The sequence below is a fragment of the Mercenaria mercenaria genome, chromosome 4 (genome assembly GCF_021730395.1).
Source record: "Mercenaria mercenaria strain notata chromosome 4, MADL_Memer_1, whole genome shotgun sequence".
In the NCBI taxonomy this organism is placed as follows: Eukaryota; Metazoa; Mollusca; class Bivalvia; order Venerida; family Veneridae; genus Mercenaria; species Mercenaria mercenaria.
In genome coordinates, this window is record NC_069364.1 from 43512983 (window position 1) to 43527519 (window position 14537).

At 34.7% G+C, this 14537-nt stretch overlaps 1 protein-coding gene across 1 annotated transcript; it reads left to right on the forward strand.

Annotated features, from left to right (window-relative positions):
- The first annotated feature begins 1712 nt into the window (after positions 1 to 1712).
- Positions 1713 to 14170, forward strand: LOC123551570 (lanC-like protein 3). Its single transcript, XM_045340604.2, has 5 exons — positions 1713 to 2543; positions 2955 to 3075; positions 4593 to 4808; positions 6690 to 6866; positions 8798 to 14170. The coding sequence occupies exons 1-5, from the start codon at positions 2022 to 2024 to the stop codon at positions 8986 to 8988; spliced, it is 1227 nt and encodes a 408-aa protein (XP_045196539.2). The 5' UTR covers positions 1713 to 2021; the 3' UTR covers positions 8989 to 14170.
- Positions 14171 to 14537: the final 367 nt, after the last annotated feature.

Genomic DNA, 14537 nt, shown 5'->3' on the forward strand with positions numbered 1-14537 from the left:
ATTCCGTACCGTAACGTTTATTCCGTGGAAGGCTGAAACTCAATCAAGGGTATACAGTAGTATAAATAAATTTGCTATATGTTCTATATAAAATAAGCAATGTTCTGAGAGATGTAGCAAATAGCTATGCCCATTTTTAAAAAGCACTACTAGCCTTATGTTCTAAAATGACCTATAAACCAAAAAAGAACACCATGAAAAGTAGGGATCAGAAGAGAGATTTTTTGTCTGACAGGTCAACACTATGGAATATCTTCCAAACTGAGGGCTAAAATGTGGGTATGAATGCATGTATAATAAATTTTGTTCATATTTCTTTAAAGGCAAAAACTCTCCTTGAAAATGCTTCAAAATGTCAGGTGTAGATCCACAATGAAATAAAAACAGGACCTGGCTTAAATAAAACATGAAAATGCCACTTTAACTAGAAAATATGGAGGATTCTTTCTTTCCACCATTATCCGACTAACCCCAAAGCGCTGCTTGATCGCATGAAAATGTCACTTTAGGCCTAAACAAATTAATCAGTTTTTCATCGGATTTGCCGCTCGTATATTTTCAGAAACACACAAAAAATAGTGTTCTTTTTTTTAGTTATTTTTTTTCTTGCACTTGCCCAATTGAAAAAAACTCAAGCCAAAACTTGTTAGTGCGCTACTTTTTATGGACGTAACAGTGTACAAATGCAGTCCCAGATTGTTCTGAAATGGACTTTAATCACCATAAATACATACTACGTACACACATCTATGATATATCATGATACTTATATTTATTTGCATAAAAGTTATTTCCCCTTATGCAATTACGCCATTTTCTTCAAATGATTGCTATAAAAGTCGGATTTATTTAATTGAAAATTGGATGAAAAAACATATTTATTTATTTGATAGCATCAATCTACATTATTTTGGTTGGTAAGGTTAAATACATATTGATGCATGTCACTTTTCTGTTTTCTGTTTTTGTCTGTCCAAATGATCAGCATTTGTACACGAAAGTGGGTTGGGTAAGGAATTTACATTATGAGTGTAGATCTTCAAATTTTCCAGTCCTCGATTAGAATAATGTTAATGCACGTTAATATCTATTTCAGACCTTAATTAAGACCTTGTTTCAATAAATTCAATCTGTCAAGAAAGTTTAAAGTTAGAATAAGAGCTGTCCGTAAGACAGCACGCTTGTCTTTTCTCTGTGCTTGACTCTGAATTAGAGCTTTGCCAGTAAAAGGGGCTTAACAGTCAAAAGCTTTTAACGTAACAGAGATATTGTAGCGCAGAAAGAGATAGTTTGGAGCATCTATTCTATGAATATCTTTATATCAATGACTTACAGGTGAATGTTATGGATACGGATATTAGTAACAGGAAAATACTGTAACTAACTAGCATTGCTTATTGAAAATATATATATATACATTTTTGTAGATTAAAATTCAGGGAGAACTGATCTACCTACCTACGTTTAAATATGTTTATATATAAAAATAAATAGTGTGTATTTTATACTTTTGTGGTTTATAAGTATTTTTGTTAAAATTATGTATAACGTTACGGCAACATTTACCAAAAACTAAACCAGTTCCTTCGCAGTTAATACGTTGTAGAAATGCTGATAAAATCGTGTCATATATTGTTGTTTTACATAGAAAATAAAAGCGGAAGTATTTAGTACCTTCTAACCATAAGACTCCAACCCGGATAAGGTACGCAGCGCTGTACGAGAATTAGTGGTAGCATGCAGGCCGGTCGGTGCATAAATTTTCAGTTGTTTATTTTAGTAATTTGGCGCTTTAAAACAGTCTCAATAGCTTATATTTAAATCAGGATTGATATATTTGATATGTTTTAATTTGTAATTTACACATTGACTGACCAGTCACGATTATTCTTTAGAAAATCAAGAACTTGTTTCTACTTTCGTTTTGTCATTCGGAAATCCTCGGCAGTTTTCCCTATGAAATCTCTCCTTCCTGATTTATTTTTTGTAAAATAAAGACACCAAATAATTACTCAGTCGACATGCGTTATTTTGAGAACAAAGCTCAAGACTATACACCAGGGTCTTCGGTAGAAATCAACAAGTCCAATTGGATGCTTCAGGTTTCTCAGATAGCGGAGTCGATTGTGGAGGGTATGCCAGCCACTCCTGACAACTGTGATGGGGGACTTTATGTTGGGAATGCTGGCATAGCATATATGTTTTATTATCTAGCGCAAAATGAAGCATTCAAAGATATGCGATCAACATATTTAGAAAAAGCCGTTATGTATGCAAATGTTTCACAAGAGCATGTCAAGCATTCAAGCCGGGACAAGGCATCTTTCATTCTTGGAGAAGCTGGGGTACAGGCTGTGTCATGTCTTATTTATGAAGCCACAGGATCTTCAAGTGCTGCAGAAAAGTTTGCAAAGAAGTATGCGGATCTTTCTGAAATTTGTCTTCCTATAAAATTTTTGAGATGTGGATCAGATGAACTTTTTGTTGGTAGAGCTGGGTATCTATGCGGAATAATGAATCTACACAAGAAACTTGGGCGACAGGTATACAGTAATTGTATACAAATAGCTTTAAAGGAATATAAAAATATTTTGATTGATTTAGATGTATCATTAAATAAATTTCTGTCAGTTCATTAGGTATCCGAAATAAAGATGTTAACAAATCCTTAGGTGATTACCTGTGTGTGAGGAGATACTTGATTAAAACAGATTGCTGTCCTTTAAGAAATCAACTAATTATCTATCAGATCGTAACTATTAGTCTATTACAGATTTATTCTTGAAATACAACATTCAGTGCTGTACTGACAAACAAAATATACATTTTATAATAAGATATGAACATGATGGATAAGAAATCAATTCATTCTGTCAAAAACTATACAGTGTGTGTAATATTATCTATAGGTAGTCTCATACTATTTGCCATTGCCTTGAGTTTTCTGATTTCAGGTTGTTAGTGATGGAGTTATTCAGAAAATCTGTTCAGTTGTAGTTGAATCTGGGCGTAAATATGTGGAAAGAAATCCTTCAATTCCCCTTATGTATGCTTACTATGATACAGAATACCTAGGTATATATATTTATATTTTATATTTTTTCTGCTCGGATTGCTGGTAAACTTTTGAAATAATACTGGTATATTCAGTAAGTTTCTTCAAGTGAAAAAAAAAAGCTCAAATTCGCTTGTATCCATGACAATTTTAAACTAAAAGCTCAAGCTGGTTAATGTGTTGTGCTTAGAACTATAAATGCAGAGTTGGCAAAATCAATTGCTAAATGCAGAGCTCCAGATAAGCTGCGTATTTACGCAATTACAATTGCAGAAAACCCAATTGAATTCATAGTGTGCGTACTGAAACGCAAGTTAAATTCCTAATACCCAGTTCGTAAAAAATCACTTGCGTACCGCATTTTCCTTATTACTAGAACGGGTACAAGACTTTAACGCTAGATTTAACTGACTGGTTATACGTTACTGCAGAACAGGTTGCAATTTATCGGAAAAACCACAGGACCATTCAGTCGGCTGATCGGTGTTATTTGGACGCTTTGTAAACAATTTTACGCTGATAAAATGTAAAAGGGGTCGCAGAAAAAACAATGTTTCAGCACAAACAAACAAATTAGTGGGGTATTTTGCTGTTCAACAATGACAGTTATCTGTTTGTGACGATGTAGTGTCATCAGTACTGGATGACATCTTTTGGGAGAATGCATATTGCGGTGACCGCATCGTTCGGGATACTGTTGATGAACTGATCTCCGACTGCATTAAAAGTGAAAAAGAAGAAAACAGTATGGAATATTCATTACAGTTTTAAATACATTTTTGTATTAAAAATTGAAGGGTGCCATTAAAGTACTTAGGTACTTAAGTCAATCCTGTCTAATGATATATACCATGTCTACTGTAAGCAAAAATACTCAATTGTTAGTGCGAGATTGGTAAAATGCCCATTTGGTTTTAGCAAATACCCAGTTACTTCTGAAAAGGCTGGGTAATGATATTATTATTACCCAATTCAAATTTCCAATACCCAATACAGACAAAAAGTGATGGGTAAATACCCAATTGCACCAAAAGCTTATCTGGAGCTCTGCTAAATGTACGTCCCAGTGCCTGAACAGACAAGTAGAATTCCACCGTATTTTACTATTACCATTATACAGACAAGTAGAAAATAGTTTTTGTCAAAAAATGGACAAGTAAGTCAAAGTACACTTCTCTGCCCTGGCTTCTATAGATGTGTACCATTGCAGTGTCAGACATGTGCGGTTTAACATTACATTGCATTATTATGTAAAGCCTCAGATTGCTGGCTTTTCTAGTATCAAAAATTTAAAGGGTTTTTTTTTTCATCATTTTAGAGATAAAAGACTTGAAAAACATGCTACATTCAGTTAAAAGTTTTAAAAACTGCAGTTATTTTTTATTTGGATATGAACAACATTTGTGATGACACCTTGTTCATGAAATATCTGTGTACACACTTACCTGATGCTGTTCTCGGTCTGTGAATAGCGATTCATTATTCAAGACTTGATTGACTTTGAGTAAGCTCATCAGTTACAGTAGTTATTTTGTAGGTGCTGCACACGGAATGTCTTCAATACTTCAAATGTTGATGTGTTTCCCATCGTTTCTCAAGTCGAGCCCAGATATAGAAAAAATTGTCCGTTCTGGAGTTGACTACATGCTGTCGTTGGAACAGGAGAATTATAATTATCCTCCTGCGATGGACGAAGTGAAACGTCGCCGACCAGACAAAGAAGAATTGGTCCACTGGTGCCATGGAGCTCCTGGTTTGTGATGTATTGAAATTTCTACACAAGTAGCTTTGCTGAAATTATTTATGTTATATAGTATTATTGTAAGATATGTTAGACTTATGAAAAATATGTAGCAGGACCATGTTCTAATAATATATTTAAACATGACAAAGAAGTTATATAGCTGTGGAATAATATAATTCTGTGCGGTGTATGACCAATTTTGGATTGTTTCAGTATGTTAAACATGATCCTGCCATATATTACTTCAATTCTAATACATGATTAATTATGGGGAAAAAAATTGGATGAAACAAAAAAGCACTAATTCTTGGTATATGTTTGGAACTAAATAGTAAGTTGAAGTGATGTCATCTTAACCACGTTTTAAGTAAAGTGGTTACACATCCTGTAGAAGAATTTAGGAGTGCGTATATATCTGGTGAATTATTCTGCATTTCTAATAACTGATTCTAAGAGTGTGAATTAAGAGCAATACTCTTCTATTGTATCATTTTGATTTTGTAATGTCTTTGATATAAAGTAATGAATCAAATCTATTTTTCCATACCTGTATACCGTTATGTCAATGTGACATCATGTTGATATGTTTTAATGAAAAACAAACATATTTTTATATTAGAATGTTAATTGGCATATTTGAACATTCGCATTGCTTCTGAATTTGCAACAATAAACTGTTTGATCTGTGTGCTAACAATTTTTAACAAACTTACATAGCTGTGACATTGTATTAAGTTGGAACATTTCGGAGGTTACAGTACTTAATTGGCTATGATTGTTTACATATGTGACATCTTCACAACAGATAACTGTATTTTACCTGACGGAGGTATTTGATTCCTTGGCAATAAATCCAAAAGGGAGCTTGTATTGAATACTAACTTTACTTGTTAAACATCAAATTTCCCCAGGAACTTGTGCATATTGCTTCCATATTAAATTTAAATGTGTTTGAAAATTAAAGGTGGTCACTCTCACTTTAGGAACATTTTCTGGGGTTTAATTCATATATGCTGTTAGAGAATTATTTAAGGAATAAAAAGGTTAATAACAGAGTTGGAAATGTATATTTTATTGACTTTTATCAAATTTTTTTATTACCCCTTTTAATAAAGACTTGCATTTCAAATGAATTTTGGCAAAATATATATGTGTCAATAAAAATGTTTGACAGTTGAAATATAAATCTTCTTACAATCATATAAGTCCCTTGGTATGTTTGTCATACTTATACTTTCTCTTAAAAAGCTGTATTAGTTGGACAACCAAGCAAAATCAAAATTTAGAATACCCCTTTGAAAATCTAGCTTGTATTAAGTGCTCTTTTAACATGAATAAGTGTAAAATGATTAGAGGTTGAAGTTTTGAACAAATTTATTACTTGATCAAGATCAAATTGACCACTTTTAAAGCCTTGATGTGTACATGTATTTGAGTTAAATTGTTAATCTCCTGCCATGAGTGGTGGGGGGTTATAGGAATGGTCTCCGTCCGTCCATCCTTGTGTCTTCCGTCCTTCCGTCCGTCCATAACATGTTGTGTCTGCTGTGTATCTCCTAAACCCCCTGAAGGATTTTCATGAAACTTGGGTCAAATGATCACATCAAAACGATTTGCAGAACTCATGAGTCATTCATGTTGATTCAAGGTCAAGGTCACAACTTAAGGTCAAAGGTTTGAGCCTTCTGTTTTGTGCCCACTCTCTATCTCCTAAACCCCTTGAAGGATTTTCAAATTCATTGATGTCGTCATACATGGACTATAAAATTTACTTAACAACGTCAATGCTTCCATCCTATACCATCAACCCCTTTCACTATCCATAACAGCAACAGGGGATATAGCTGTGTTTCAGACTGCCTTGTTTAAGGGATCTTACTTTCCTTGCAGGTGTTGTCTATATGCTTGCACGAGCCTACAAGGTGTGGAATGATGACAAATATCTCCAGGCGTGTTTAAGATGTGGGGAGCTGACCTGGCGTAGAGGGCTACTGAAGAAGGGGCCAGGGATTTGCCATGGGGTGGCAGGCAGTGGATATGTTTTCTTACTATTGTACAGACTTACAGGTGAGATTTTGAATACATGTACCCTTAAATCATTAATGTTAATAGGAGGGCTAATTTTTGTGCTTGCATGAATCTACAAAACTTAATCCCAACAAACAAGTCGAATGCCCATAACCTTCATTATTCGAAATCCACAAAATTATGCCAACATGAAACAGCTATCTTTTCCAGAACTACAAAGTTTTGTTTATTTCACTATATAGTTTAGACTGTTTAGTGTTAGTCTGACTGTAAAGAAAGCCCTCAAGCTTAGCTTGGAAGGTAGAGCAAAGTAGCTTTAGAATTTAGAGGTTGTTGGTTCAAACCCCAAGTGAAATAGTTGTTCTCCTTAAAGATTTTACAGTTGATATGTCTGAACCCATTTTTCCTTCTCATTCAGTTTATGTTAGGAAGTTGCCACTCACTTGCAGAGAATAAGACTTTAGTCCATATTGATACATAATCCAGGTTAACTTACTGTTGGTTCATACTTTGAAATCATAAATATTCATGGAGACACCAGTTTTCATAGATCCTCTCCCAAAACATGTTCAAATGGGAATGTTTGGCCCATTTAGCTACAGTTAAAATAGAAACACCTTTAATTGACTCCTTCTAATGAACCACCTGATGGATCTGTATCAAACTTGATCGGGATGTGTCAATCCATGGAATTTAGTCCCAGTGAATAAAGAAAGTTTCCAATCTTTTGTACTTGTAAGTGGAAATCCAGATTCATATCCGCTCAAAATAGTAGTTTTGGGCAAAACCACACAATATTATACCCACAAAATTTAACGATTTCACAGTAACTGAAACACCTGCTGATTATTTATCAGTACACACTTCCTTTTAGGTTAGATTAACTGTGCTTTGTAGAAATGTTTTTTGTATCAGTCTAAGTTCAAGTTATCTTCCTTGTAATGACTTTGATTCCTTTTTGATTTAAGTTATGCCAATACATGTATATGGCTGCAGGTTAGGCTTAACTTAATAAGCCTTTCATTGCATGTGTCAGACATTGATTTTTTCAGGATAGGTCTTGATTTCAGGCTTTTGACTGCCAGAATTTACCCATTTTCAGGCTTCCAATTTTTGTCAAGCCTGCTTGCGGTGAGCTCAACATAGTTGTCATAATGGCGGTTTGGTGTATGTGCATGCGTTTGTCAGTTTGTCTGTCCGTGCTGTTGTGCATCCATCCGTATTTGTTGTCTGGACCATAACTTTGACAAACATGGAGCAATCTTATTTATATTTGGCATGAATATTAATCTCAGTTAGAAGGAATGTCATGCGTAAACCCCAGGTTTCTATCTCAAAGGTCAAAGTCACCTGTGGAGGTCAAAGGTCATGTCAGATCTTGTCCTGCCCATAACTTTGACATGCTTTGAGGAATCTTGTTTATATTTGGCGTAAATGTTTACCTCATTGAGACTGAGTGTCATGTGCAAACCCCAGGTTCCTATCTCGAAGATTAAGGTCACGGTTGGGGGTCAAAGGATGGACTCGGGAGTCAACATGTTGCCCATGGGCATCTAGTTTATAAAATCCCAGGCCTGATGTTAACTGTATTCTCAAGAAACATGCCATGAATGAGTAATTTTAAGCCAAGTATATGAAGTGTTAGCATTTCAAGCAAACAGCTTAACTTAAGTTAACTGTCACCTTGGTTAATAGATCACCTGTCGTTAACAGCCCATTTGAATTCCCCCGACCAATTTTCTTGAAATTGCTGAATTAAGCAGTCACTTGAATTATACAGCAGTTTAAAAAAGGAAATTGGATGGAGGGAATTCAAAGTGGTCGATTAATTAAGGTGACAGCTAGCACAAGTTGTACTATAGAAGCAATGACTAGGTTTCAATTGGAGGAAGTAGTAACGACTTGTATTGTTTAATGCATAATTATATATCTATTCAGGTTATCAGCCAGTTTCTTCCCTTTCTTAACAGGTGATCAGAAGCATTTGTACAGAGCCCTGAAGTTTGCCGAATTCTTATTTACGCAGGAATTCCAACAAGCTAGAATCCCAGATAGCCCTTACAGCTTATACGAGGGTTGGGCTGGCACAGTTTGTTTTCTGGCAGACCTACTGCAGCCTGACAAGGCAGAGTTCCCATTCTTTGATGTGTTTGTGGACTGATATAATCAAGATATGTATTGCTGTTGATCAGTTAAAATCTGCCAGTGTTTTATTGTCACTTGTATTAGCGAGCAGAACGATCAGTGAATGAAGAACAGTCTGTTATACTTAAAAAGTATAACTATATATTAAGCACTAATTCTTAGCATGGTACACGTGGCTTTGTCTATGAAATTGAGATACAAATGTGCTGCCAATTTTTTACAGTGCAAAATGGCTTTTGTCTATGAAATCGTGAATTAAACGCAGTAAGTATTCTTAACTACGCAATATGGCTTATTTTAATGAAATTCAGAACTCAGAAATGTTTTTTTGTCTGTAACACTGCAGTATTGCTTATGTTTATGAAATTGTGAAATTAAAGTAATGCAGATTCTTGATATTCCGAAATGGCTTTTGTCTATGAAATTTCGGTATGGCTTTTGTCTATGAAATTGAGATATTAAAGTAATGCAGTTTCTCAGTATTCCAAAATGGCTTTTGTCCATGCCGTTGCGATATTAAATATTGCTTTTGTTTATGTAATTGTGAAATTAAAATGAGACATTTTTAGCTCGACTATTCGAAGAATAGGGGAGCTATCCTACTCGCCCCGGCGTCGGCGTGAGCGTGAGTGTCACACAAATGTTAAAGTTTGCGTACCACCCCAAATATTTTCAAAGTCCATTGAGATATTGCTTTCATATTTTGCATACTTGTTTACCATCATGACCCCAGTCTGTAAAAAGGAGGAGGCAACTCTATCAAGCATTTTGACTGAATTATGGCCCCTTTTCGACTTTGAATAAATGTTAAAGTTTGCGTACCACCCCAAATATTTTCAAAGTCCATTGAGATATTGCTTTCATATTTTGCATACTTGTTTACCATCATGACCCCAGTCTGTAAAAAGGAGGAGGCAACTCTATCAAGCATTTTGACTGAATTATGGCCCCTTTTCGACTTAGAATAAGTGTTAAAGTTTGCGTACCACCCCAAATATTTTCAAAGTCCATTGAGATATTGCTTTCATATTTTGCATACTTGTTTACCATCATGACCCCAGTCTGTAAAAAGGATGAGGCAACTCAATCAAGCATTTTGACTGAATTATGGCCCCGTTTCGACTTATAGTATGCTTATTGTAATGTTAAAGTTTTACTCATAGCTTATGTTATACTATCAAGCACTGAGAATAGTCGAGCGCGCTGTCCACTGACAGCTCTTGTTAATACATGAAATGGCCTTTATCTATGAAGTTGCAAAACAAGAAAATGCCATTTGAAAGTTACTCCATCTTCTCTACCATTGCTTATACAGTAGTATGAGAGAACTTACAATTGTTTATACAAGTGCTAGAAATTGCTTACAGTTCAGTAAAACCTGTCTGCTTTGGGAGTATGTTAGACAAATATAAGTGTTGTCAAATCAACAGTTTTTAAGGAAGGATTTATTTTGACTTTATTTGCCATTGTCCATATTCGTGAAGGTATCCATATCGCTATGAATCACATTATATGACTCGCAAGTGGGTTTATATTAATCTTGAATATTTTACTGCATGAAACGATTCCAGTTCTGAGCGACATTTTAGCTTTGCGAATATACCTTATTTCACAGGTTTGTGATGCTCGAATTATTTATAGGCTTAAAACTGAGATGTGCGTTGAAGCTACTCTTTCACTGTTTGGATAAAAAAAATTAAAAATCATTTACTCAGTAAGATTTTATATGAATAATATGGCATTGAGAAACAATAAAGAAATGAAAATTGGAATTTTTGTAAAATTCCTGAAAAGCTCAATTTTGTTTATCGTTTCAAGAGAGTCTAGTCCTTTTTAAGAGTATTTGTATTTTTAAAAAGCAATATGTAGCAGTAACTTTTTACCACAGGCAGCTTTTAAAAAAATAAATATGTTTTGTCACATTTTAAGAGGACTTCATATTTCCCTCCCCTCACCCCCACCACCACACCAAAACAACATTCACAGGCAGGGTGCATTTAAGCTTTACCTGAGCACAAAACTTTGAAATTGGATAATTAGGGTCAAACACTAGGTCAAGTCGTAGAAAGACCTAGTTAACACTAAAAAAATACATTATCCACCTGATCTTCATGAGACATGGTCAGGATGTTTGTTTAAAATCTCTGATAAAAAAAAAATCACACGTGAAAAACTAGTTCACAAGGTCAAATCTTTGAAGAAACTGCCTGATTTACATAAAACATGGTAAGAATATTTGTCTCTATGAAATCAACATTAAATAATATCAGAGCAATGTTCCTTTAATGACCATATACAAAGTAAGATTATTCCAGTTTTGACAAAAAACATTGCCAAAAAAGTGTGTAGTAACTTTTCATATATGTATATGCATATAGTGGATACTATATAATCTTCTTGCCAGAAAACTGGCCAAATTTTCAAAATTGTTTAACAGATATTTTCCATGTGTGACCCTGTGCCAAAATTGTTCAGACTGTGAGCAGTCTAGGGCCATCATTGCTGTCTTTCTTACATCCTCGTATACCCACTAATGAATATAAAATATAGTCTATTGTACTGAAAGCTTACATTACATGTGCATGCACCATGCTAATTTGGTTCATTACAGTAGATTTTGGATATTTGAATAACCTATTTGTCAGGACAAAATATTCAAATAACAAGAGTATTCGAATACCAGAATGCTAAATTTTCTACATTTTTGTAGTTCATATCACACCTATTGAAGCACTGCAGTATTTGTACCATACTGTGGATACATCAATATATTATATGCCACTAAATTTAATATCAAGGGCCTCTTCACAAAATATATGGCTTTGTAAAATGTTTTTTTAACTTTGGCAGACCCGTCAAACCTGTGTTAAGCAGCCAGGAAAGGGTGTGACACAATCTGGCAGCTTAAAGCAGGTGGCTGTTTAATAAAAACAGTTTGGGAAGTCAGCTGACTTAAGGATAATGGCTACTTAACCTTTACCCTGTTAAACGTCTTAAAAGTAATTTACTGACTGAATAGCAAACAGTGCCGACCATGATCAGCCTGCACGGACATGCAGGCTGATCTTGGTCTGCACTGGTCGCAAAGGCAGAATCACTTGCCGTCGGCAGGCTAAAGGTTAATACAGGAGGCTGCTAAGGCAGGTTTAGTTGTACTCGTTTTGTTAACAGGTGTTTTTAGCTTGACTATTCGAAGAATAAGTAGAGCTGTCCTACTCACCACGGCGTGAGTGTCGGCGTCAGCGTCACACCTTGGTTAAGTTTTTCGTACCAGTCCACATTTTGACAGAGTCTTTTGAGATAAAGCTTTGAAACTTTCAACACTTTTTTACCATCACCATGACCAGTATTAGGCAAGAGCACATAACTCCATCAAGGATTTTGGCTGAATAATGGCCCCTTTTGACTTAGAAATCATGGTTAAGTTTTTCGTACCAGTCCACATTTTGACAAAGTCTTTCGAGATAAAGCTTTGAAACTTTCAACACTTGTTAACCATCACCATGTCCAGTTATAGGCAAGAGTACATAACTCCATCAAGGATTTTGGCTGAATTATGACCCCTTTCAACTTAAAAATCTCAATTAAGTTCTTCGTACCAGTTCATATTTTGACAAAGTCTTTTGAGATAAAGCTTTGAAACTTTCAACACTTGTTTACTATCACCATGTCCAGTTATAGGCAAGAGAACATAACTCCATCAATGATTTTGGCTGAATTATGGCCTTTTTTGACTTAGAAATCTTGGTTAAGTTTTTCGTACAGTTAATATTTTGTGTAATGTGTTTGACAAATGGCTTTGAAACTTTTATCGCTTGTTCGGTATAATAGTCACTATCTGTAAGAAAGAGAACATAACTCTGTCATTTATTTTGGATGAAGTATGGCCTTTTTGGACTTGGAAATTTGTTCTGTTTTCATACAAGTCCACGTTTTGTCATAACTATTTGACATTTTGCTTTTAAACTTTAAACACTTGATTATTATCATGATTTCAATCTGTAGGCAAGAGTACAGAACTCTGACAACTATTTTGGCTGAATTATGGCCCTTTTTGGACTTTGAAATTGGTTCACACATTGCCATTTAGTGCAAGACTTATCGAAATCCACAAATACAGGAGCATTGTTTGTCTAATCTTTTTTTTTGTTTTGTCTGAATATCTGTGGTAGTATTTTGACCCCATTCTTCAATCAATTCTTCGAATAGTCGAGCGCGCTGTCATCTGACAGCTCTTGTTGTAGGATGTATTTATTAAAGTGTCGGCCTTGTACAATTTCTCCTTCTTTGCAATATTATAGTAAAACAATCACTTTTGCACATGGATTGTGAATTTCAAAACAAAATTGCAGCATTGACAGCTCTGTATTTCTGAAGAGTAATACTATCCCAGTCAATGTATCACACAAAAACACTATCATCAACAATAAACTTTTTTGCTACACATCCAAGTATCTAGTCCATGTTTAAATTTCCCACTCACATCTGTCATGGCCGCCAGTCTGGTGTGGTTTTTTAAATTGTCCGCACAGAAATGTAGTCCTGAAAAACACAGACAAAACAACTGTAAAAGACATCAGAAATGACACAAAATGTAAACAGAGTCAATAAATACATTTGGAATTTAACAAGTTAAAGAAGAGATGGCTTCAAATTGGGAACTTTTAACTTTTAAAGAACTACTTCCTAGGATACAATGACCTGGAAGTACTACTTCAATACCCGGGGTGACACCTTACTTTCTCAGAGTGGCCATGTTTCATAAATTGACACTATTCACAGGCAACATTCCTGCAAGTTTATACATATTTTTCTCAGCAGATTTTAACACAAGTCCAGTTAACATTCAACGAGATGAGTGATTTTTAGTTCTTTTGCTTGGAAATTAAAGCTTTAGTCAAATTTTGACAATGATTTTTAACAGCCAAAGCTCAAATTAAGTAAACTTAGGGATATATTTTCAACACCTTATCTGTTGCATCAAGTTTTTTAGATCACACATGTATACAGTTTTGAATCTCTGTTGCTGTTTTTTGTTGTTTAGCTGGGGTTTTTAATTTGTTGTTGTTGTTTTTTTGTTTTTTTAAATTAACTTACTGTGGCATTTTATTCCTTGTAATCAAGTTTTGTATAATTAAATTAAGTTATTGCTATGTTACTGTCTGTATTTGTTTTAGAATTACAATTGTGAAAAAACAGGAGTGTGTTGTTTTTCCTCCAGATGTCCTACAGTTCTTCTAGTGGAATGATATCTGTTGTAAAGATAAAGTCCATCGGTCTGTTTGTTAACTATTCTGACTGGCAAAATCTGTAAAGAATAAATACACCTTTTTCCAAATATGAAGAGAAAAGAACTACCAAATTGCCCAATGTTTTTATTGCAATTTAGTCAGTGAGACTCTGAACAAACCACTAGACTGGTTAAGACAGGGTTAAATGGTGGATTGCTTGAGTAACACTGAACTCCCTTGAGTTAGTAGAAAAGTGCCTTATTTCATATTACCATGAGATTAGCAACATATTTTTCTTGCAATTGTTTTAAAACTTGCAAAAAATGCATGTAGC